This window comes from Rattus rattus, chromosome 3 (genome assembly GCF_011064425.1).
Source record: "Rattus rattus isolate New Zealand chromosome 3, Rrattus_CSIRO_v1, whole genome shotgun sequence".
NCBI classification, from domain to species: Eukaryota; Metazoa; Chordata; class Mammalia; order Rodentia; family Muridae; genus Rattus; species Rattus rattus.
This window is the reverse complement of record NC_046156.1, coordinates 3,594,431-3,619,878: the sequence shown is the minus strand read 5'-3', so window position 1 is coordinate 3,619,878 and position 25,448 is coordinate 3,594,431. Positions and strand designations below refer to the sequence as shown.

Genomic DNA, 25,448 nt, shown 5'->3' with positions numbered 1-25,448 from the left:
GTTCCAGGAAAACTTTGCCATTTGCCAACTCTGAGTTGATGATGTTCTGGGTTCCTTGATATTCTCATAAAATTTTTAACACCAGCTTTCAATTCATGAGGAGAATTACTGAGTATTTTCATGGAGATAGCTTTGACTTTACCAACTTGAGTTGTATTGGTGGTGTATGTGATCAAATACCTAATAAACATCTCCCTGAGGGAGACAGGCTTTGTGTCCATGCTGGGGATGCTTACAGCCATGGTAAACAGAAGTGTGCACTGCTGTTATCTCACATCTTGGAGGACCAGGAAGCAGAGCACAGGGGAATTCCCACATTCAAGGGGCTTCCTCTTTACTGTTTTTGTTCTGTTAAAGGCCCCTGCCTGCAAGGTGGTGCTACCTCATTCACTCTGGAAACCTAAAAATGTGTCTGGTTTGCCAGGCATGGTGGTACAACACCTTTAATTAATCCCAGTGCTCTGAGGCAGAAGCAGGTGGATGTCTGAGTTCAAGGACAGCTAGGGCTACAGAGACCCTGTCTGGGGGTTGGGGGTGGGGTTGGGCAAAGGGCAAGTGTTTGACTAACTAATGCTTTGTTCTTACTACATTTAAACTGGCCTGTAAGTTTAGTGCTTTTTTTGTATTTGGTCCTTAATTTCTTTAATTGGTGTCTCAATTTTCAGGGTTATTTTATACTATTTTATCTTTCACTTTGTTTAACAAACCTCACTTTTCCAGTTCCTTGAATTCTCTGTTGAAGAGAATCTCACAGGAAAGTGCTCTCTCTGATTATCAACTACAGTTAGTGTTTAGAGGGGTTTAGGATGCTCTTTCCTTGAACCCATAGAGAAGAGATAGAGGGCGCTGCTTTCCTTTCTCTTAGGAGACCTGAATTCTTTATTGCAGGATGGGTGATATTGCAGGATGGGTGAGCATCCTGCATTTGGGTTGTTACAAGAGAAAAGGTCATTCTCACAGAAGATGTTAATAATCCTGGGAGAAACAGAAGAGAGATTTGGTAATAATTGCTTGATTTTTTTCATTAATCCATTTATAAGGATTACATCTTTAAAACTGAAGAAAATGAATCAGTATAAAAAGAAACAGAAAAATTTAAATATAGCTCAAGTAAAGTAAATTTACTTACCAGTATCTTGATACTATAGAAAATTGAGTGATCTATAAACTGTAATAAAAGTAATATAGAATTGTAGTAAGTTGAAAAAATAATATAAAGACAGTATAGTATATATATTTTATTTGAAAATGAAAAGAGCAACTGGATTAGAGAACTATTTAAAGATATAAAGGAAAAGTTTTTGTTTTTTCTCTTTTGAGTTGCATGAAGTTCACACTGGCCTTGAATTTATAATCCTCTTGTCTCTGCTTCACTGTTGCTGTGACTACAGGCATGCCTTACCACATCTATAAGGAACTCATGTTGATCTAATGTTAGATGTGATCCCAAAGGTAGAAATATCTTTTGTATTTTAGGGAAAAGCACTGAAGAGAGATTTAAAGAAAAAAAAAAAAAACAAAACATTTATTTCAATGTATGCATGTATGGTCAAAGGACAATTTGCAGGATTCAGTTTTCTCTTTCCAACATATCTGCCTTGGGATTCAAATTCAGGTTTTCATGTAGCAAGCACTGAGCCATCCCAAAAGACATTTTTTCTTTTTTGAAATTTTTTTTAAAAATGAATCTTTAACTTTACTTCTGAAATATTTCATACTCATAGAAAAGTTGGAAGAATAGTCCAGAGAACCTACAGATCCTTCTCTGGTTGCTGGTAGAATTTTTCCTTCTTGTCACTTCTCCAAACAGTTAGCATAGCTACCATGCGTGGTCTTTATGGTCTTTGGGTCTATAATCTCCAGGTGTAAGGCATGCAAAAGCCATGTGTGGATCATAGCAGATGCTGATCATGTTTTAGGAGGTTGTCCACAGTAGGCAGTTGTGGCACTGACTCTTGGATACTGAGAAATGGTTGTGTACAGAATTGTGAGAGGAGCTGAAAACATCTCACCAGCTTACCCTAAACATAGTAACATTTTCCTACAGGATAGTGGTCATATTCAAATTACTTTTTTTAATTGAAATTAGGTTCCTTTATTTTTAGCTTTGCGTTTTCATTTCTGTGTATTTTTATTTTATGTATATGAGCATTTGCCTGCATGTTTGCATGTGTACCACATGTATGCAGTTCCCACACAGACCAAAAGAGGGCCTTAGATCCCCTAGAACAGGAGTTACCACTGGTAGTGAGTCACCATGCAGGTGCTAGGAACTGAACTTGGGTCCTATGGAAGAGCAACCAGTGCTCTTAACTGCTGACCCATCTCTGCAGCTCCCTAAAGAGATTCTTGATATCTTTGTGTTTAACAGTTGTCTCATACAGTTGAAAGAACTCTGAACTGCTTAAGGATTAAGACTGATTCTTACTGTTTTCTGTCCCCACATGAGTAGATATGCGAATTATTTACTAAAAGAACAAAGACTGGTGTGATGAGCAGCAGAAGGAATCTGAAGTCTTTGGGAATATCTCAGAGAGTGAATGTTCTGCTGGTTGCTTTGGGGCAGGTCAGGGGAGGTACTCTGGGTTGTGCTTTTTGCCCCCTTTTGAATTTGTCACAGAAAACAGAAGTGTTATTTCTGCTTAAAATTGTCAATAAAAATCCTGAAGGAGCTGAAACCACATTTAGATAAAATTTCTTATGTTGTTATAGCTTCTAATTTAATTTTGTTTTCAATTTTAGGAAACACTCCTTTACATCTTGCTGTGATGTTAGGAAATAAAGGTTAGTAAATACTTTTAATGTTTAACTTCACTCACAGTTGTCACTAAAAAAAAATCATATTTGTGTATATGCATGTGGCTTCATGCCATGTTGGTTCTCCTGCCATATGGGTTCTAGAGATTAAAGTCAGGTTATCACACTTGGTAGCAAGAGCCTTTACCCAGTGGGTCATCTTGTCAACCTCAGTTTTGTCACTGAAAATCACTTAACCAGGGGCTAGAGAAATGGCTCAGTAGTTAAGAGCACTTGGTTCAATTTCCTGTTACTCATCTAGTGGTTCACAACTGTTTATAAATATTATTTCCAGGGAATCCCAAGCCCATTTCTGACTTCTGTAGGTGCCAAGCATAAATATGGTACACTGACATACATGCAGGCAAAACACACATAAAATGAGTAAATAAAAAAAAAACTTCATAAACCATTGGTTTCAGGGAATATTGATAAGTAGCCATAAGAAAATGTGTTTCCAGGTAAAGTCTGAGAAAAATTGAATTAAAATTGGCAGATTACCCTAGAACCTTGCAGTACTAGTATGTGCTGTAACTTTGAAGTTGGGGTAAGCATAGTACTGTGGTGAGTTGGATCCACAGGTATTTGAGGTTCCCACTTCATGAGTTTTTTAAGAGACAAGCACCTAGTGGAAAGAATCTTGGGAAAGACTTGAATAGATGATTCAGGCCCTGCAAACAGTGTTGTTATACCCCTTTAAAAATATGTATATATGTATATATATATATTTTATGTGTTTTAATTGCATGTATATCTCTGTATTAGTGTGCGCCTAGCACGTTGGAGGCCAGAAGGATGTCAGATTCCTTAGAGGTGGTGTTAGAGGTGGCTGAGGATTGAACTGGGGTTCTTTAAAACATCAGAAAGTGTTCCTAACCATTGAGCCATATCTCTAGTCCCTTAAAAATATTTTTAGATTAAGCATTTTAAATTAAAAGTTCGTAACTGGCTCCAAGGGATCTGACATTCTTCTGGTCTCTTCAGGAATAAAAACACAGATGTGCACATATGTACATGCACATGAATAACAAAATACATATTTGGGGGTTGGGGATTTAGCTCAGTGGTAGAGCGCAAGGCCCTGGGTTCGGTCCTCAGCTCCAGAAGGAAAAAAAAACCAAAAAACTAAAATACATATTTGAAAAAGCTTCTTTGCTAATGTTATTAGTGTAAACAAACAGACTTAGTCAGAATTCAGGTGTGAAAGATGAACAAAAAACCTCTCTTTTCTTTTTTCTGATAGTAATATAAAAATATTAATTCCATATTTATAATCCAGAGGTTAGCCTTTTCATCTTCATGCCTTCCTTGTAGCACAAAACCACAGCTTTGGTTCACCAGAGTGAAAGCTGCCTGGCATGCTTTTCACGGTCAGTTTCTAAGTTCTTTCACTTGCTGGTGATGGGCTACAACTGTGGCAGCTGTAGACATTCTGCTCTATTAGTTAGTAGTCTTGGAGTGACACTTTGACGCTGTGTGGATGTCCACTGAGATCTTTCCTCCACAGTATACTTCTCCAGTTTTATTACTTGTTGACAGAAATAACATTTTTCTAGAAAAAAAGTTCTCCCTTACATGTGTTCCAGCTGGTCATTCTGTTTCTTAGTTTGGTCGTGACTGACCATTTCTGTTGCTCCTGTCTTCTTGCTGTAGTGTTTCTCTTTGATAACCATATAGTCCTCTAGCACTGTGCATGAGACCGTGCATTATTAGGACCTATGATGAACATGTGGTTTGCCAGTGTGTACTCACTATGTAGCCCTGGCTGGCTTCACTATGGTAGATCAAGCCTGCCTGGCACTCATCTACCTTGACATCCATCTGCCTTGTCTTGGGGAGTGTAATTAAGGAGTGAGCCACCATGCCCTGCAAAGACAGTCTTCTACATCAGGGTGGGGTCTCTGCAGCTAAGGCCAGCAAAGTAACGACCCATGGAAAGTAAGAAGATAATTCAGTTCAACATGACTCAGCTGGAATTGGTTCAGATTTTGAGAACCTTATTTTAGGAATGTTTAAACACAGCACAGTTTGAAATAAAAGTTTTCTAGTAATTAAGTCAATCCTTTGCGCACAGCAAAGCTTTAAATCTGACTGTCTAGAAACTCTGTAAAGTACGTGTGATATCTTCCATAAAGATAGGTCCTAAAGATTATCTGAGGGCTGGAGAGATGGCTCAGCCGTCCAGAGGTTTTGAGTTGCCACATAGGGGCTCACAGTGATCTGCAATAGGAACTGATGCCCTCTTCTGGTGTGTCTGAAGACAGCTACAGTATACTCACATACATAAAGTAAATAAAATCATTTAAAAAAATTATCTGAGAAAACAGGCTCAGTTAAGGGTCTGGGGAATAGTGGTATTATAAATTGACTGAGATAGGCAAGTTCAAGATACAGGTCTAGGGTATCCAGCATAGTTCCTGTTAAAGGCATTTTTTTTCTTCCTGAAATAAATAATTAGCATTTCATTGACATAGCAGATGAGCAGATTCTCCTTTGGGTCTTTTTGGGTTGTAGATGTTTTCTTGAGACACGGTTTTACCAGTTTGCCCTGGCTTGTCTGGAACTCAAGGTGCCAACCAGGCTAGCCTCCAAATAAACTCAGTAATCCACCTCCCTCTGCTTCCCAAATGCTTAGATTAAAAGCATGTACTACCATGCTCAACTGAACTGTAGATATTTGTATAAATTACTCTTATGGTTCATAGGTTATCTTTAGTTCATATAAGCACTCTTCAAATATTCTTTGGAGACAAGAAGCAATATTTTTTTCAGAGAGTATCCAATTTACTTTTAGATAGATTGAGTTCCTTTGACTCTGGGGAACTTAGACAACCTTATTATACCATGGGTGTTTATAGGTTATACATAGAACAGCATTATTTGACATGTGTAGTAATCTGGTTTATTTTGCATAACACTCATATTTAAAGATTCTAGACATTGTATGTCTGATAATTATTCCTATTTTATGTTGCAGAATGTGCACATTTACTGTTGGCTCACAATGCTCCAGTAAAGGTGAAAAATGCTCAGGGATGGAGCCCTCTGGCGGAAGCCATCAGCTATGGAGACAGACAGATGAGTAAGCAGTACTTTAAAAATACAAATTGATGTGTTGAGATAGTTTTCTTGTGTGACTTCTCAGCAATCTGCAAACTTAAACATGAATTATCCATGACTAGGAACTCCCAGCATTGAGCAGCAAAACAGTTGAGTCATATGGAGAATCCTCATTTCATCCTTCAGTGTTTTGGTGCTAAGACATTTGAGGTCAAGACTTCATTGTTTTTTCTTGCAAATTATTATTTCTGTTTAATTATTAGCATACTAATTAAAATAAAAACTAATCATGATGTTAACAGCACTTACCTACTTTTGGTGGATGTAGACTTTGCTGGAAGCTAGGAAATGTGCTGTTTCTTGGTTTATTCTTTGAGCCATTTTGTTTCCTTATCCTGGAGATCTTTCATGGTGCCTCCCTACATTTCTCTATACCTGATAAATTCAGGACAGACTCAGTTTGCTCAGATCTAGTCAGGGCTAAAGGTGAATGTGACTCTGCTTTCCCCAGCTGTACCTACTGCAGTGCTCCCTGGGTCAGAGGGGCTCTTGGTTGGCACAGTGACTGTAGCTTCCTCCCTTCTTTACTTGTCTTGTTCTACATGAACTGCCACTTAGACTTTAAAGCCATCTAGAATCTCCTTAGCACACAATTTGGCTTTTATCTATTTTTTCCTTAGGTACAGATACCACCAAAGTCCAGCTTGGTGAATCAGTGAGTTTTATTGATATTACTTACACAAATATGGGTGAGGGCTTATTTATAGGAGCAGAAATGAGTCAAAGGGGGTTGGGGATTTAGCTCAGTGGTAGAGCGCTTACCTAGCAAGTGCAAGGGCCTGGGTTCAGTCCCCAGCTCTGAAAAAGAGGAAAAAAAAAAAAAAAAAAAAAAAGAAATGACTCAAAGCCTACCCCAGCTCACAAAACTCAGAATCTGGAGCACAGATCAACAGGTTCCAGAGTGTCTTTTCCAGGTTCCTCCTCAGTTATTCTAAACCTCTCCCAGGCAGCTTAGCTGGTTTCTCTTTCTTCTAGGCAGCTGGTCGGGTCTAATTAGTCTTCTTTGCAGCTTGGCTTAACTTCATGTGAGAGGGACTCTCAGCTTTTATTACTAACTCTGGTAGGGAGGAGGGTCCTAGTGAATCTGGTCAGTTTCAGGGACTTCTGAGTGAAGCTATTCACTTCTTGCTTAAGGAGCTTCCTGCAGAATTAAATATTTTAATCTCTGAACATACTGTTAAACAACAACCATCATACCAGATACACAGATCTTATTTTTATCAAGTATATCTGTTAGTGAAAGGAAGCATCATCTCCCTGGTACTATTATTATTTCATAGTTCAGGTGGGAAAGATCAATGAAGAATAGCTATATAGAAGAAAAATTGTCATGTTTATTGAAGAATTATGTAGCATTGAGTATTTTCAGGCTGCTATGTGGACTCAGTCTATTGTACTAAGTTTCGAATTTCTCTGGATTCTTTCTTAGGATTCAGTTCTGTATGTAATCCACATATTAAATTGCAGATTGCCTGAATTTCTCAGAAAGCTTTGAATGGATGATGAGGCTGTATTTGACTGAAAAATGTAATATATGATGATAATGCTATGGTATTTTTACAGATAAATTGGCACATGTGCTTTTTTATAATACATTGACAGTTATCTTTGTGGACAAATAATCAGAAATCCATATGAGAGTAAGAAATAGTTCTTACCAGTGAATTATTTCAGGGAAAGTTAAAATGTACATATTGAAGTCATTGAGCAGCTTGTCCTAACCAGTTAGTGGAGTGAAGGGAGAGCTAGTGAAGACTGGAACTTCCAAGGATCATTCACTGTGAAAGCATGTGTAAAACCCCTTTGTTTATTAAAGTGAAGAAAACAAGGCATGAGACTTTGTCATTTTGAGTTTATCATCTGTGAAGAGAGCCAGGAAACAATTCTCATGGAAAACCAATTTCAGGATAGGGATGTAGTTTCTCAATTTTATATTTCACTACAGCCTATCACATAAGAGAGGTATTTAACTCCTAATAGTCCCAGCACTTGTAGGTAGAAGCAGGAGGTTGTGAGCTCCAGGATAGCCTGGGCTACTTATCAGACTCTGCCTTACAAAAGAAGCAAACAACAAAAAGAACTCTCTTTTAACTCTTAAAGGAGCCTTAACTGAACCAATGGTATTTAGGAATGTCAATTTGAAATTGTATTTGTGATGGTGTTTAAGGGGATGGCTTTTCAGTCTTCATTTTGCTGTGCTATCTTGAAATTTTTTATGGCATAGACAATTACTTTTTTTGGTGTATCAGAAAATTTAATATTAATTATTAGCAAAAGCTTTGTTATCTACTTGCCTTTTTGTTTAATTTCTGCTAATTTTGTTAATGTTTTGTGCTATAGAATAAGCAATCAGGGCTGGTACTTACTGTAGCTCACTTAATAGAATACATAATATTTATAAATCCCTGGGTTTGATCTCCAACACTGTATAAATTGGGCTTGTGAACTCTGGGAAGGTGGAGACAGAAGGATCAGAAGTTGAGGCCATCTTCTGTTACATATTAAGTTCTAGGCCAGCCTAGGCTACAGGAGAGGTGGTCTCTAAAAATGAAAAAGGAGAAGAAAAAATAATTAGAAAATGCTAAACTACTTCTCAAGGACTATTTAATTTCAGTTTACGATTTTAATGTTATATTGGTTTTCTGCCTTAAAATGTTTACCTGATGAACTATAATGACTTAAACACATATGGGGAAAAATGGACATAACTTTACTTATCTCTGTCCCATAATTCCTGGCATTTCCTGATGCAGACAGCCATGGCTTTTTGTGTACATGGGGCTATCTTTGGTTTCTAGATTTATTTGTTCATTATTTATTTGTGTGGGTTTATGTCATGGTATACATAGCATTTGCTGTCTATCTAGACCTGGAAGTCTTCTTCATTTAGGATGTACGTGCACACATTTTTTTAAAGAGGTGCCTTGTGACACATTTCAAAGTGATCGATCAGTTGTTTATTCGGCACATTTTGAATTATCCAGTGTTCTTCCTTAAACAGGCTTTGAGATCCCAAGTCATGTGTATATTTTCAGATTTTTATCTCTGCTAAAATACTTAGTGAATTCATTAATAGACGACTAAAAATTGCAAAGATAAATTTAGACTAGAAATAGAGAAATTCTATATTAGAATTTCTTTTCTACTGGTTGAATTTTTCTTAAAAGTTTTATATTAATGGGCTGGGGAGAGGTCTCAGCAGTTGGGAGCTCTTGCTGCTCTTTTAGAGGACTGAAGTGTTCCCAACCCTCATAGGGGAAGGAGTGACTCACATCTGCTGCTCTAGTTCTAGGGGATCTAACACTCTCCTGCCTCCTATGTATGCACATGCACACATAGGACATACAGGGCACACAGACATATGAATAAAACAATCTTTAAATTTTTTTATTGGGGACTTTTATTACTACCCTGAGTTTTTAAAATTCAACAACTTTTATTTCTTACTTAAAGAAAGAAAAACACAAGGAACACGAGTCAGCAGAATGTCTGAGTATGTAATGGCAGTTGCTGTCCAACAACTCCAGCCTGCTGACCTGAGTTCAGTACACAGAACTGATAAAAAGGTGGGAGGAGCAAACCACAGAATTGCCTGTGGTTTCTTCACACACATTTTAACAGAAAGCATCTTTTTAAAGATTTTACTTATTTATTATATATAAGTACACTGTAGCTGTCTTCAGACACACCGGAAGAGGGCATCAGATCTCATTACAGATGGTTGTGAGCCACCCTGTGGTTGCTGGCAATTGAACTCAGGACCTCTGGAAGAGCAGTCAGTGCTCTTAACCACTGAGCCATCTCTCCAGCCCCTAGACACATTTTATACCAGTACACTACACACACACACACACACACACACACACACACACACACACTGTGATACAAATTTTAAAAAATTTAAAAAGCAATGGCATTTATTTTAAAAACTTAACTATTGGGAAAAAAAAGAAAATTACTGACTAGTTTTATTTTTTTTTAACATTCTAGTCACAGCTCTTCTAAGGAAACTCAAGCAGCAATCTAGGGAGAGTGTTGGAGAAAAACGACCTCGGTTGTTAAAAGCCCTAAAAGAGGTAAGTCAGGCTTCTTTGCTGATTCTATACTAAAACAGTTAACTATCATTTTAAAAAGCATTTTGTGTGTGTTGTGTGTGTGTGTGTGTGTGTGTGTGTGTGTGTGTGTGTGTGTGTGTGTGTGTGTGTGTGTGTGTGTGTGTAGGTAGGGCGCCCAAGGAAGCCAAAGGGCACTGGAGCTGCTGTTATTGGTAGTGGTGAGCTGTCCAGTGGACCAAGTTTGGTCCTTTGCAAGAGCAGAAGGTGCTCTTAACCTCTGAACCTCTCTCTAACTCCTTAAGCAGTCTTTTAAAATGAAGTTAAATCTCACCAGTTAAGGATTAATAAATAAATTGTGAAAGTTATTTTTAAGTTAAGTAATCGAAATATAATTCTGGGGTTCCAATGTGTGTGTTCTTGGTAGAAGCGTATTTTCTTTGAACTGGGAAGATATTATTAATGTTTACTAAATCAGACAGGTGCTCTAGAAGAGTTGCATTATGGTGTCATGGTTGGTGGCCACATCTTACTGATGTTGGTGCTACAAGAAGGTATTTTTAGAGTGGGGGTAGGGGAAGGGGCAACATTGTAAGTATCAGAGCTTATAACTAAAGCACATTTAGTAATTTTTCTTATTTTATTTCTCAGTTAGGTGACTTTTACCTAGAACTTCACTGGGATTTTCAAAGCTGGGGTAAGAGTATGCTATGTTTTATTATAAAAGTGAAATTATAGACATACTAGCATGACACATTTGGTACTTGTCTTCCTTGTGTTGAGCATAATCATTGTAAAACTTACTAGTAATATTGTATTCCCAGCTAGAGAAGCGGTTCTCAAAATTTTAGTTTTTAAGATGGAAAATTACTGAAAAAAAAAATTTTTTTTTTTGAACAAAAACAAGCTTGAAAACTCTAGGAATTTAGTCTTGCATCTTACATCTGCAATTCCAGTACCACGGGGGCGGGGAGGGGGGGTTAAGGCAGAATTGTAGCCACAGGTTCAAAGCCATGCTAAATCATGCCATGCTTGATTACAAGTACTACAGCGTAAGACCCTTTTAAAAAGAATACTGGGGCTCAATGGTTAGGAGCACTTCTGCTCTTGCAGAGGACCCAGGTTCAGTTCTCAGCACCCACTCAGGCAGCTCACAAACTGCCTATAACAGTTCTGAACTCTGGTTCAGAGAATTGAATGCCCTCTTCTGGTCTCTGTAGATATAGTGTGCATACTCAGGCTTATTCAGACATGCATATAAAACAAAAAATAAAATAAAGGTTTAATAATAATGTAATTTAATGTTAAAAACTTCAAAAAATGAAAAATTATGGGATTATTAGAGTATTCAATTTGAGAAAGTTTGAAGTATAGTTCTGTAATTTCTAAGAATTAAAATTCTTTTTATTTTATCATCTTTTAGTCATTTTTGCCCCTTAAGTACTTGATGGCTATTGTCTTAACATAGAACTTGTTATTTATAAAAGGTTTTAATTTTGCATCCATTTATTTATCATAGCAATGAAAGTGTTTTTCCTTTTATCAAATGTGAATCTTATCAGAGAAAACTTAATGTCCAAAAACAAAGTTTCATGAAAATGACCCGTGCTTTTTTTTTAAAGCTAATTGAAAAATAAATTTTATTTTATTATTTCTTTGTTTATTTGGTTTTTCAAGACAGGGTTTCTCTGTATAACAGTCCTGGCTGTCCTGAAACTTGGCTTTGTAGACCAAGCTGGCCTTGAACTCAGATGCATCCATATGCCTCTCAAGCGCTGGGGTTAAAGTCGTGTACCACAGTGCCCAGCTTAACTTTATTTTCATTAAAGATTTAATACATTTGATTGCAATAAACACATATTTTTATCAGCATCTGAGTTAATTTTTGTGTTTTTAAGTAATTTAAATGATTAGTGGTATATATCTTTAAAATAGTTTTTGAAACCAAATATTGACAAAAATGGGAAATATATATTCTATATAATTGTATATGATTTGGAAGTTACACACATTACATATACATGTTCTAATTATTTTTTATTGTTTGTATGCTACAATGATATTCTCTCTATATAGTTATATACTGTCTATAAATAGATTTTTCTAGATCTTACCAAAAACTACTAGTAGTGACATTTCACAGTTTGGAGGCCATAGAAGATTTATAAATACAACTTAGTTTGGAGCTTTGCATTGACACTGATACTGTTTAATACAAGTCACACTTTGAGAATGCATTGTGTATGCACACTCACAACTTAGGGGCTAAGGCTATGTTCAGCTGAGCTGGTAAAGTACCTGCTGTTCAAGCATGAGGAACTGAGTTCTGATACTTCGCACCCATGTACAATGCTGGATGCAGCAGTGCATGCCTCTAATCCTGTGCATAGAAGCGGAGGCAAAGGGTCCAGGGATGACCATTCTAGCCAGACTGTAAGCTTCCAGTTCGTGAGAGATCCTGTCTCAAGTGGGTTTGGTAGAGCAAGACACCATCAATCTCTGACCTGTATGTGCACACCTAGGAGGGTTGGTGGGTAAAGGTGTGGTTTTCTTGTACAGATTTTGAAACTGAAGCACAGTGAGCCTAAGTAAAAAGGGTACATATTTAGGACTCAAATTAAAATACAGCCATCTCAAAGGTTGTTTCTTTTATATTACTGTTCTGCTTTTTTTTCCCAAATGACATTAAGGCATCTATTAGGTAAGACCCAGAATTTCCTGTTTAGTATGAAGGAATGTTTAGTGACCCCAGGTAGTATTTTCTCATCAGTATCACACAGCAGTCTGTGAAGTGGCGTTAGTTAGTTCTGTTACTTGTGGAAGTAGGTGAGGTAGGAAGGGCTTAGTAAAGTACATTGACAAGTTCTTGAGAGATAACTATCTTAAAGGCAATCATCAACATTTGGTAAATTACTAAACTATTTGCTGCTTTTTAAAAATTTACAAATTTCTTAATACTTTAGTATTTTTTAACCTTTTGTTTCTGAATTACAGTGCCTTTGCTTTCCCGAATTCTGCCTTCTGATGCCTGTAAAATATACAAGCAAGGTATCAATATCAGGTGAGGCAATGTGCTCTGTGTCTGAGTAAAAGAAAGGTAATTCTGGGGGCAGCTCTTCTGGTAATCATCGTTTACTTGTGTTTAGTAACTTAAAATACTGTTAGCACATTCAGGTTTGTGCTCCTGTAAGACCTAGTGCAGATACAGAAGTAAATTCATTGAAAACTGAAAGTTGAGATGAGCTTCTCATTCAAGCAGACTCTCTAGCGTCAGGGAATGCCTTCCTTTAGTAATAAGGACACTTGAGAAAGATCCACCCTACATCTTAACTTCACTCTGTGTCTTTTGCACCCTTTATTCCCTGTTTTTCTGTCCATGCATCCACCCTTTCTCCATTCATGTCTTCAGTCATCTTCCCATTTCAACCAGCATATTAAAGATGATTTAATTTTCTTTTCCTTTTATAGCTGTGATTGATAATTAAGTTTATAAAATGTAAATATATTTTTATTAATTCTAAAATTTTACTTTTGTCATTTAAATTTTTAGGTTATTAATGTAACAAAAATTTAAACTTTAAATTTATAAATTAATATTAATATTTCTGTTTGCATATCTATAGATAGTACATAATGTTTATGAAGTGTGTATATAGGCAGCCTTGTATATATATTTCTGTATGTCTCCAGATTACTAATTTAGATGTTTACAATTAAAAATTTTGAGGGATTTTTTTTTAGATACACTTTGCATTTGTAGGAGAGAAAACTCAAGAGAAATTTAATAATTCTTAAATCATTTTATATCTTAGTTGTCTTAGTTATATTTTAGATGTTATCTAAGATGGCCATGGTGTTGTATACGTATAATCCCAGCACCTGAGAAGTTGAGGGCCATTCTGAGATATATAATGAGGATGAGGGGTGCTGGGGGGGTGGGGGTGGAGGCAGACACAAAGAAAATACCCAGAACAGCTCACTGATTACAAGCTTTCCTTATTTTGCATGTCAGTGACATAATGTATTTTTTAGGCTTTTATCAGAATATTTTGGATTCAAATTTTGGCTTTGTATAAAGCTCCTTTTTGCTTCTTCACTAATTACATAGTAAAATTTAAATATTTAGGTTTATCAGTCACAGTGGTGTTTTTACCTGTAGTCTCAGCTACTTGGCGGGCCAAGGCAGGAGGATCACTTGAATTCAGGAATTCTAGGCTATAGTATAGTAAGTCACCTGGGTATTTTCTGGGAGATGGAGACTTCCAGGTCGTTTAAGGAGGGTTCAGCTGGATGAGGTTAGAACAGTATTTAGATTATAGGGGTGTGTGTGTGTGTGTGTGTGTGTGTGTGTGTGTGTGTGTGTGTGTGTGTGTGTGTGTGTGTGTGTGTGTGTGTGTGTGTGTGTGTGTGTGTGTGTGTGTGTGTGTATGTATGCATGTATATATGTGTGTGTCATATTTTATATATGTCTCACTTCAGTTGTAATGATAGAGACACAGAATTAAGATTGACACCACGATTTAATTGAGGAGTGTTTGACTGATGGAGCTATTGCTGGGTCTAAGTCCTTTGAAAATTAAGCCTTGGATTTGTGACCAGTGTGCCTCAGCTTTCAAGTAGGTTGGACTTGTTGAGATTGCGAATGTTCCCATGTCCTTGTCTTTTTGCCTCTTTTTCTGTCTATCTCTTTCTCATTCTCATCCTAGAAGCCCATTATAATTCTCAGGATGGTAGGGACAGAAATGGAGACAAAGGATTGTTCCGTGCCACCTTTTATGTAGTCTAAATTCCCAAGTGACTGAAGCTTTGAGCCTAGTAGTTTAATTGTGTACTTAGATGTTAGATTTCCTTTTGGTATTTGGTGAACTTGTGACATGACGATGACTCTCTTTTCTTTTGGGCCATGTGTACACCCAGTCACAGGCTTCTTTCACAGTTTAGATGGCAAACCTCTTGGGAGAAGATCAGGGGCCAGCAGGGTCTTCTTACCCTTGTAAAAAAATCTAGCACTCTTAGGGTCTTTTGACTTCATGTTGCAGCCATTGTGTGTGTGTGTGTGTGTGTGTGTGTGTGTGTGTGTGTGTGTGTGTGTGTATACATACGTACACACAAGGGGATCACAGTCACTCACTCTGGTGTACACATGGCATGTAGGAACCGTGTTACTCCCCTCCCCCCCTTTTGTTTTTTCAAGATAAGGTTTCTCCGTATAGCTTAGCTATCCTGGAACTCTGTAGATCAGGCTGGTCTAAAACTCATAGAGATCCACCTGCATGTGCCACCATTGTCTGGTATGTGCTGACTTCTTTATGGTGTGCACATGGGACCACACTTATTTTCTTATAGTCTATATGTGTGCATGTGGTATCTGTACTTGCTTCTTTTTCATAAAGGTCTATTATTATTATTATTATTATTATTATTAAATTATTTATTTACATTCCAAATGTTGACCCCCTTCCTGGTCCTCCCCAAGTTCTTCAACACATTCCCTCTCCCCTTTTTTTCTGAGAGGGTGTTCCCCCATCCACCCACCTACACCTAATCCCCACCAGCATCCCCCTTCCCTGGGGCATCAAGTCTCTACAATATTAAGTGTATCCTTCCCCACTGAGGCCAGACAAAGCATTCCTCTGCTACATACGTGCTGGGAGCCACAGACCTGCCCATGTATGCTCTTTGATTGGTGGCTTAATCTCTGGGATCTCTGGGGGGGTCTGAGTTAGTTGATACTATTGTTCTTCCTGTGAGGTTGCCCTTTCCTTCAACTCCTTCAATCCTTCCCCTAACTCTTCTATAGGGGTCCCCAACCTCAGTTCAGTGGTTGGCTTTAAATATCTGCACCTGCCTCAGTCAGCTGCTGGTAAAGCCTCTCAAGAGGACAGCCATGTTAGGCTCGTGTCTGCCAGCACAACATGGCATCAGTAATAATGTCAAGGTTTGGTGCCTATGCGTGGGATGGATCCCAAGTTGGGCTGGTCACTGGACAGCCTTTCCTTCAGTCTCTTCTCCATTTTTGTCCCTGCAGGACAGGAACAATAGACAGAAACAGTTCTGGGTCAAAAACTTTGAAGATGCATGGGCGGTTCCATGCCGCAACTGGGCTATTTCCATACTTGTGTTGGTATATGTGTACCATGCACGGGGAGACTATATGCACTTTTTATAGTGTCTTTGCTGTACACATAGACTTTGTTTTTCTTTTTTGGTTTTTCGATGTAGTCCTAGCAGACCTGGTACTCGCTCTGTAGACCAACTGGGTTTGAACTCAGAGATGCCTCTGCTTTCCAAATGCTTGGATTGAAGGTGTGTGCCAACACACCTTATATTTTATTTTTTAAAGTTATATGTATGGGTATTGTGTCTATGTTTCACTTGTGTGTCTGTTGCCCATAGATGCCAGAAGAAGGCGCCAGATCCTTCAAACTACAGTTACAGACAGTTGTGAGCTGAGAATTGAACCCAGGTTCTTTGCAAGAGCAGCCAGCCCTCTTAATCACTGATTAGCCCTCATACTTAATTTGTAGTATGTTTATACCTTTTGTGTAGAGACCATACTTAGTTCTTTGCTTAAGTTCATCCCATTGTCTTGATGAAATTGTTAATACTATAATCTTTTTGTCCTTAAAAGTTGTTATTTTTAATGTTAAATTACACATAGCCCTAGTTACTGCTATAGTTCATAGTTGAGCTTTTCCTGTGTATAGAAATCAGAATGCCAGTCCATTTTGCTTTATCTGTGATAAAGCTTGACAAGTCAACAAAATAATGAATTCTTATAGTTAGATTACAAACTCCTAGATCTTGCACAGTGACACTCAAAGAGTGTGATGATCCTTTCTTGATAGCTATGCTAAGCAGTTTCTGAGATTAAAGAGTGCGTTGAGCAATTGTTAAGTGAACCTGGACTAGTAAACTATAATATAAGCCTTAATTATAAGACTGAGTAATTCAAGGTTAGTGGTAAACTCTTTAATCCCAGTGTTTTTCCGATTTCAATTAGTGATATGTGGAATGTCTGAGACCACACCATTCAGCTAGACCATCGCAGGTCCAGGTTACTTGTGGAATCAGCAAACATGTAGATGTAGGTCTATAAATGTATGGTAGAAACTGATTTCTATCCTAGCTTAATTTCTGTTGCTGTGCTAAGAATATCCTGGCTCGGGCTGGATTGATAGCTCAGTGTTGGAGTATATATATTGAAGAGTTCAATTACCAGTACCCACATCAGGTGGCTCATAGTCACCTGTAACTCCAGCTTCTGGGGCACTCAACATCTTTGGTCTTTGAACACGTAAACTCATGTGAACATACCCAAACATGTAATTTAAAATAATAAAAATAAGTAAAACTTTATTAAGATAAAAAAAATCGCAACAAAAATAACTTTGGAGGAATCGAGTTTAGTTTATAATTCCAGGGAACAATCTGTCCTTGTAGGGAAGTCCCAGTGGCTGGATCTTGAAGCAGTAAGTAATATACTATCTATAGTCAAGAGCAGAGAGACATCAGCATATTCATGCTTAGGACTCAGCTTACTTTTTTTCCTCTAAAGACAGTTGAGAACCCAGAATCAGGAAATGGTGCCTCCTACTTTCAGGATGGGTCTTCTGGTATCAATTAAGATAGTCAAGACAATCTCCCACTGACGTTGCCAGAGGCCAGTCTGATTTAGACAGTTCTTCCCAGATGATTCTAGATTATATCAGGTTGACAACTGAAACTGATTATCGTCCAGGAGGACCATGGGAATAATGGACTGACAGTTTTTTGTTTGTTTGTTGGTTTGTTTGTTTGTTTGTTTTTTCAAGACAGGGTTTCTCAAGATGTCTCTCTCTGGCTGTCCTGGACTCACAGTGTAGATCAGGCAGGCTTCAAACTCAAAGAGAGCCTCTTACCTCTGATGGGATTAAACACACCTGGCAGGAATGTTGTTTAAAAAGATGGTGGGCTAAATCTGGAAGCCCAGTAGAAAGCTCTATAGTTTTGCAGTAGGTTGACATGATTGGTAAGGCTGAAGGGCAGACTAAGGTTGCATAGGTGATTAGGTATAAGAGATGATTTTAATTCAGAATTGCATTCTCAGTGCAAGACTATGGCCCAATATACCTGTACCTATCTCGAGTACTGTGCTAGTTATAGGCTCCTGAAGAAATCTTTCTCTTTCTGCCTTCCCTGTGTAGGTACAGCTGAGGGAATGAGGAGGCGGTGGTGAAGGAAGGGTAGTATCACTCTGGGGCCTTTTATTTCTTGCTTGGTTAACTAAGTGCTCAGAAAAGGGAAATACAGATAATAGAGTATGTATTCAAATGCTATTTTCAATAACATTTTAAATTTAGTTTTTATCTACAGATTTTGGTATTGACATCTTAGAGCTTAAGAGGCACAAAGCTTGTGTTTATTAATAAAGTTTTATCAAATTCTGTCAGTTATTACCTGCCCATCTTTTATTTTATAGGCTTGACACAACTCTCATAGACTTTACTGACATGAAGTGCCAACGAGGGGATCTAAGCTTCATCTTCAATGGGGATGCTGCACCCTCTGAGTCTTTCGTAGTGTTAGACAATGAACAAAAAGTTTATCAGCGAATACACCATGAGGTGAGCAGGTCTTATTAATATTTCCCTAAAGGGTTGGAAATGTGTATGTATTTACCAAAACCTCTGTATAATTGCTTCATTTAAAGCATAAAGTATAAATTGATATAGTTAATTCGCAAAACTTTAGTTTCTTTTTTGGAACCATCCTCCTCCTAGTTTCTGGTTTCTTTGATAGAATTCAGGTGATTCCTAGGCTAGTGGCCTGGGCTTCTCCTAGTTTTCACTGGCTCTCATGTTGGGTCTCTGCCAACAAAGAGACCCTTCTGCCCACTGTTGTCTGTCTAACTGAGCTGCTTCTTCACTGACATCTGCACAGCCCTGAACAGAAGCCCTGCTCTCCCTCTTGGGCTCCTTTCCTCCGCCTCTTCTTCGTTTCGGTTCTGCTGTATGTTGAATTATGCCTCATCCATTCCTTTTTCCTGCTGCAAACTAGAGGTTTCTCAGTATCCACATGTCACCAGGAGCTGTGCAAATAGTTCCTGTGTTTTTTCTTTGAGGTGGGGAAAACTCCTGAGCTCAAGTGCTTGCTTCCCTTGCCTCAGGCTCCTGAGTATCCTGCAGATGATTTTAAAGTTCCTCCCTTCATGTTTACCTTGTCTCGTTCATTCCCAGATCATGTTTCTTGCTCACTGTCTTAGATTGGACTTTCATAGTTAACATTGTATGTGCACTAATGAAATAGTTTTCTAACTCATACCAAGAAATATAGATTTACAGGAGAAAAGAAGAAGAAGCAGCAGCAGCAGCAAGGGTATTCTTTGGAGAGGAGCCAGGTGAATGAAGTCAGGAAAGGAAGAGTAAGGACAGGCCATTTGGGAAAAAGGTCTGACTGCAGTAAGAAAAAGTGTCAACGCCTTAAAAGCCAGAAAAGTTACCTCACAGTCTGTTGCAGTCAGCCACAGAGAGTCACAGATTTTTAAATAAGGTATCGATTTGACCAAATTTTGGTGAATTATTTTATTCTCTTTTTTCCCCTTTTGCTATCACCCTCCCCCACTCCTGCCCTTTCTCGATTACACATGTCATAGCTGAGAGGAGCTGCCAGGTGCTGTGGGGCAGCAGTCACAGTCATTGGAGTCTATTGACCCTTACTATCAGGGTTATAACCTTAAGTGCTTTATAGCTTTTTATGTTGCAGATAACCTACACAAATTGCTATCTCTGTTTTATAGATTACAGATGATAGGTGACAGCTCCAGTTTCACCCAGAGTCCAAAATGAATTAGAGAGCAATTGGAGGCAAGGAAATTATGTGACAAGCTAATGACCTAGGCATTTATTCATAAATAATTAAGTCTTGTTATTCAGGGAACAAAGAGGCTGAGTAGAAAAGCTTGTGGCTACAGCTAGTCTACAGTAATCATCAGCAATAACCTGGAATTATACCAATACCATCCTTAGTACTGTTACAGACAAAGAGTGCAAAGTCCTGACATTAGTGCTAATGAATAATGGTTGAAAATGGATTCCTGGGTAACATAAATACTGAACAGTTTTCTAAAGAAATATTTTGGTTGTAGTAGGTTGAGAAGATCAATTAAATACTACATTTCAAATTTTGTATAGGTCAGCTTGGGTACTGAACACTTAAGATCTTTTTGAGTTCAGACAAGCTTTAGGAACAGAAATCCATATATAAATCAAGAACCATTTCTTGACCCGTCACTGAAAATGATCTGTTATATTCCTTCAACAAGCAGTTAGTGAGCAATTATTTCCATGTTTGCATATGACAATAACAACTGGTTTCCTCTTTTGATATCTCCAAGAGTTTGATTCTGGGATTCTCCAGAGATACCAGAACCTGATCTACTCCAGTCTCAGGCATACAATAGCATGATATTTGCACGTAGCCTGCACACATCCTCATATGACATTAACTGTATTATTTCAGACAGCATAAATAGCACATTGATCTCCAAATAGAGCCTACTATATTCCTGTTCAAGAACTTCTGCTCAAAATCTAATTTCCTTACATTCAAAATCTGACTTCCTTGTATCTTTGGCACTGTGAACATAGACCCATCCACATATTACCCCTGAGCATCACTGTTCAAACTCTTGAAGTTCTTGCACCTTCAGCACAGGACATATGGACACGGACACACACATAAACACCACTACCACCATCAACATCAAAATAACAGGAAGTAACAATCACTGTTCATTAATATCTCAACATCGATGGACCCAGTCAATTCCCAAATAGAGAGATACAGGCTAACAGAATGGATGCGAAAACAGGATCCATCAGCAATAAAGATAGATACTACCTCAGAGTAAAGGGCTGGAAAAAAGTTTTCCAAGCAAACAGACCCAAGAAGCAAGCTGGAGTAGCCATCCTAGTATCTAATAAAATAGACTTTCAAACAAAATTAATCAAAAGAGACAGGGAAGGACACACAGCAAAGGAAAAAAATCTCCCAAGATGATATCTAAATTCTGAACATCTATACCCCAAACACAAGGGCAACTATAGCCAGCTCCCTTGTTCTTAGAAATTATTGAAAAAGATTCAGACAACAATGGTGGATTTTTAAATATATATTAGCAACAACTGAAGGCTAATTTATCAGTATTTAAAGTAAACAAAACTTTCATATAGGAATTTTTATCTCAGAACTTTCTATTTAATTCTCAAAGAAGTTTAAAAAAAATGTTCTACAGACCATAGAGTTCTGTATTGAGTAACAGTGGGTTTATTACATCTATTTATATAGAAGTGTGAAAGTGCTGTAATTTTTGTGCCCTGCTTTTAAAGATTTATAATTAGTCATAATTCTGAGTATTAATCTCAGATACAATCTTTAAACATCTGGCTTTAGAATAAAAACATCACGTTACTTAGAAACTATGTATTTTTGTCTTTTGAAATTTGTATCCTTGAAGAAAACCAATATTCTTATTTTAACTTTCCCCCTAACCTAGGAGTCAGAGATGGAAACAGAAGAGGAAGTTGATATTTTAATGAGCAGCGATATTTATTCTGCAACTTTATCAACCAAATCAATTTCTTTCACACGTGCCCAAACTGGATGGCTTTTTCGGGAAGATAAAACAGTATGTAAAAATATAGATTTTTTTAACTTAAAAATTATTATCCAGTATTATCAAAATAATGACAGAAATATAGAAATTTAGTTAGGCAGATCGTTCCTCTTCTGTTTTGAATAGGTAGTTAACAATGCATACTTAAAGAGTTTGCTTCTATTCTTGGAAAAGCCCAGAGAAATGTAGTTTATTTGAACTCTTGTCTGCCTTACCTTATAAGAAAGCATTTGCACATGGCTCCATTGTTTTTCTAGTGCTTAAGGTTTAAGGGGCCTAAGAAGAGATGCATATACTTTGTTTTACTCTGTCTTTTCCTCTTACTTTAGAGCTCTGGTATCTTGATTGTTCATATTAAGCTTATATTTTATAGGACTGACAAATTTAAATCTCAGTGGAATTTCTATAATTCCCATCATATCTGTCAGCAGAAGAATATAAGATCACCTAAAATATGCTAAGACTCTTTCACCTGGCATGCTCTGTATCAAGGAGTGTTAAGATTTGAAACTGGCGTGAATTGTGTGTGCATGTACATGTATTAAAACACCATTATATATTAAATAACACAGTATAATTTTGAATGAAATGGATAATGAAACCTTTTAATCAATAATTACTTATAAATCCATAAAATTAAATAATACAAATTTAATAACAGTAAGAGCCACATCAGGTAAATAGCAAGATTCAATTTTTTAAAATTATATTTTATTGAACATAACAAGTGAATGTTTTTATATTGGAAAACCAAAACAAGCCTGGTATTCACTTAAAATGAACTCATAGAAGATAGAAATGAAGGGTGCAGAGGATGAGTGAGGTAAGCTATGGGAGAAAAGGGAAGAAAACAGAGGGTTGTGAAGAGAGACCTTTCTTGCTTTAAGGGGGATTGGCTTGTGTGTTTATAGGACTTTGCATGTCTGAACTGTGTAGAGTAGGCTGGACATTAAGGGGAAGAGTTAGAAATCTGTTGCTAGGATATCAGGGTTTTGTGGTGCAGTTTTGAAGCAGAATTGTATTTTCTTCTAGAATTCTTAGTGTTTGCTATTAAGGCTCAGAGGATTGGATAAGACCCAGACAAGTTATAGAGGGAAATCTGCTTTTCCAGAGTCTGTTAATTCAGTGTTATTTATATTAAAGATGCCATCACATCAGCATGTTAACCATTACAAGGTTAAATACGATACAGCATTACATATGAAGTCAGAAAACTCCAGTAGTCCAGTGTCTATAAGATTGGAACCCCTGTGGACATGTTTAATGTTTTTCACATATAAATATGTATCTGTAAATAATCTGTTGTGCTTTGTACTGATACTCTTTAAGACAGTGCTGTCCAAGGCTTTGGAACTGCCTGTTCATGAGTGTGTGGTGGGAACATTTACTTCTCACATGAGTGCTGCCTAGATCTGTTAGCAGCTTGTATGTGACATAGCGAGCGAGCGAGTGAGCTACAACATGGATGAATGGCATACCTTGCTATTTCCTACATTGTAACTGAATTTATCCCCGTCCTACATGTATAGAAGTGCACAGTACAGGCAGCAAGAGGATTCAGAGGCTGGATCATGAGCAGCACATACTTGACATTTTTGTCGATAGGATAGCTTTTGTTTGATAAATGCTGCTTCTTTATATATATGGTCACAAGACCTGTTAACTCCCTCCTAGCCACACTTAAGTTCTACTCCTGAGCCCTCAAAGCCTGTTTGGCAACAAATGATACTTAGGACTCTGGGCAGCGGGTCCAGCATTGAAGTGCGTTTGTTGCTTTGAAGTCTTACTTGTCTGTACTCTTCTTCTGGGCAGCATTAGATGGATCACTTCAAGAGAAGATAAAATTGAAACTGCTGTTCACCTAGTGTTACCACTAAGCATCCAAAAGCTCTTGAGGAGCGGCTAGGTGACCTCCTTTAAGTCTTTGACAGGTAAGGAGGGAGTCAGTATGCCATGGTTCCCATTTTGTAGGTAGAAATAGGTGCAAAATGCTTGGCTTCCTGGTGACTTTTAAGAGATGTACTGTACACACAGTTTGGACACAACCACGTGGAGTAGGCAACCTGGACACAGGTGGAGATGGAAGAAAGCTGGATCAAGTAAAGCTCTTAATAAGGAGACAGTTTTACATGGGACTGTGTGGGTCAGGGTTGGATGATTACTGAGGTATCCCTGGAAGGAACCATTTGCTCACTTCTGGATGCCTTATCTGTTCCTGCATCTATAATTTAAGCATTTTACATGTATTAGTGAGCAAGGCTACTCTTAGTTTTTTCCTTTTCAAAGCAGTAAGCAGCAGTAACTTGATGTTTTATCCAGTCAGAAATCAGAGAGGGTCCAATATGGCATGGACTGTGGATTTTAGTTCTGCTTTTCTATCTATGAAATGGGAACGGTGTTACCTCTGACCCCTCCTTGTTATTCTAAATTGCTTGTTTAATGAACTTCTGAGATTACTTTGTGCTACTTGGTAGTAAAAGAACACCAGTGTGCTTCTGTTTAGACTGCCTAATTTGCAGGTTAATAGCATATATTTAGACTGCCTAATTTTCAGGTTAATAGCATATATCTTTAGTGCTTTAAATTTCCCTGTGAAGTTTGGAAATGAATGATTGTATTTTTAACTTACGAAAATAATTTGGTAACTTTAAATATCAGAATATTTTCACCTACATGATAAATGTTTATGGAGAAATTTATGATCTCAACACTTTTTTAAAATCTGAGATCAACCTTCCCTTAAACTGTCATTTTGGAATATTTGATTTTGTTTTAGGAAAGAGTAGGAAACTTTTTGGCAGACTTTTATCTGGTGAATGGACTTGTTCTAGAATCAAGGAAAAGAAGAGAGCACCTCAGCGAGGAGGACATTCTGCGGAATAAGGCCATCATGGAGAGCCTGAGCAAAGGTGGGAGCCTGACGGAGCAGAACTTTGAGGTATATGTCTCATGAACTCTGTCTGCCTGTATATCTTTATTTTCTTTGTTTCTGAAGAATAAAAAAGAGGATGGGGGTGTCTTTGGTATTTTTTTGAGTCTGTACTTTGTCTTTGAAGTCTTTCTGTAAGCATGAATCGTGGTGTTAATTTTTATTCCATGTCCTGTTGCCTGCTGCCTTAAAGACCCAGCTGAAGCTTCACCCACTTCCTAGACCATCTCTAGACTGTGCAGCCTGGGAACTCTATATTGAGTCTCTGCTTATTGAAACACTATGTGCAATAAGTATGAGGTTCAGAAAGGGTGGGAAAGGAAAGTAGGAAACGAGAAGATACATGAAAATGAGAATTGGTCTATCTGATTTCTAATATGAGCCAGATACTGCTTATTCCTTTTTAAAATGTATTTTGTATATATGTGTGTACATCATGTGAACCAGGTGCCCACAGAGGCCAGAAGTGTGTGTGACAGATCTTCTGGGACTGGACTTATAGGTGGTTGTGATCTGCCTGATATGGTTGCCGGGATCTAAAAATGGATCCTCTGAAAGAGCAGCAAATGCTTCTGATCACTGAGCCATCTCTCCTAGTTTCTTAAATTTTTTTTGTTTCAGGCATAAACTCTATCAAGACCCAGATATTAACTCTCTCTACTCGAGAATTTTGAAGTTTGAGAATAAGGATCCTTGAGAGCTTGAGAGAGAATGGGATTAGTCCAGTAGGTCATAGCCACTTTCTTCTTAAACTAGTGTCTGAATAAAATAACCAAAAGCACATCTCACAGAGTGTCGTCATGGCTATTCTGTGAAGCAGAAGCAGTCTTAGGGCCGTGAATGTGTTTGTAAGTACACACATGTTCGAGCATTACAGCTACAGTCAGAAAAATTG

General features: G+C 37.7%; 1 protein-coding gene across 2 annotated transcripts in view; it reads left to right on the top strand.

Moving 5' to 3' along the window:
• Ankrd13c (ankyrin repeat domain 13C) overlaps positions 1-25,448 on the top strand; it is a 46,919-nt gene that overhangs the window by 9,969 nt on the left and 11,502 nt on the right. Inside the window, exons 2-9 of one of the 2 annotated variants that reach the window (XM_032897109.1) lie at positions 2,743-2,784; positions 5,774-5,878; positions 9,907-9,992; positions 10,620-10,665; positions 12,963-13,029; positions 18,430-18,574; positions 21,505-21,636; positions 24,401-24,562. In XM_032897109.1, coding sequence (XP_032753000.1) covers positions 2,743-2,784; positions 5,774-5,878; positions 9,907-9,992; positions 10,620-10,665; positions 12,963-13,029; positions 18,430-18,574; positions 21,505-21,636; positions 24,401-24,562 — 785 coding nt within the window. The remainder of the gene's footprint in view (positions 1-2,742; positions 2,785-5,773; positions 5,879-9,906; positions 9,993-10,619; positions 10,666-12,962; positions 13,030-18,429; positions 18,575-21,504; positions 21,637-24,400; positions 24,563-25,448) is intronic. The other variant, XM_032897111.1, reaches the window with a different exon arrangement.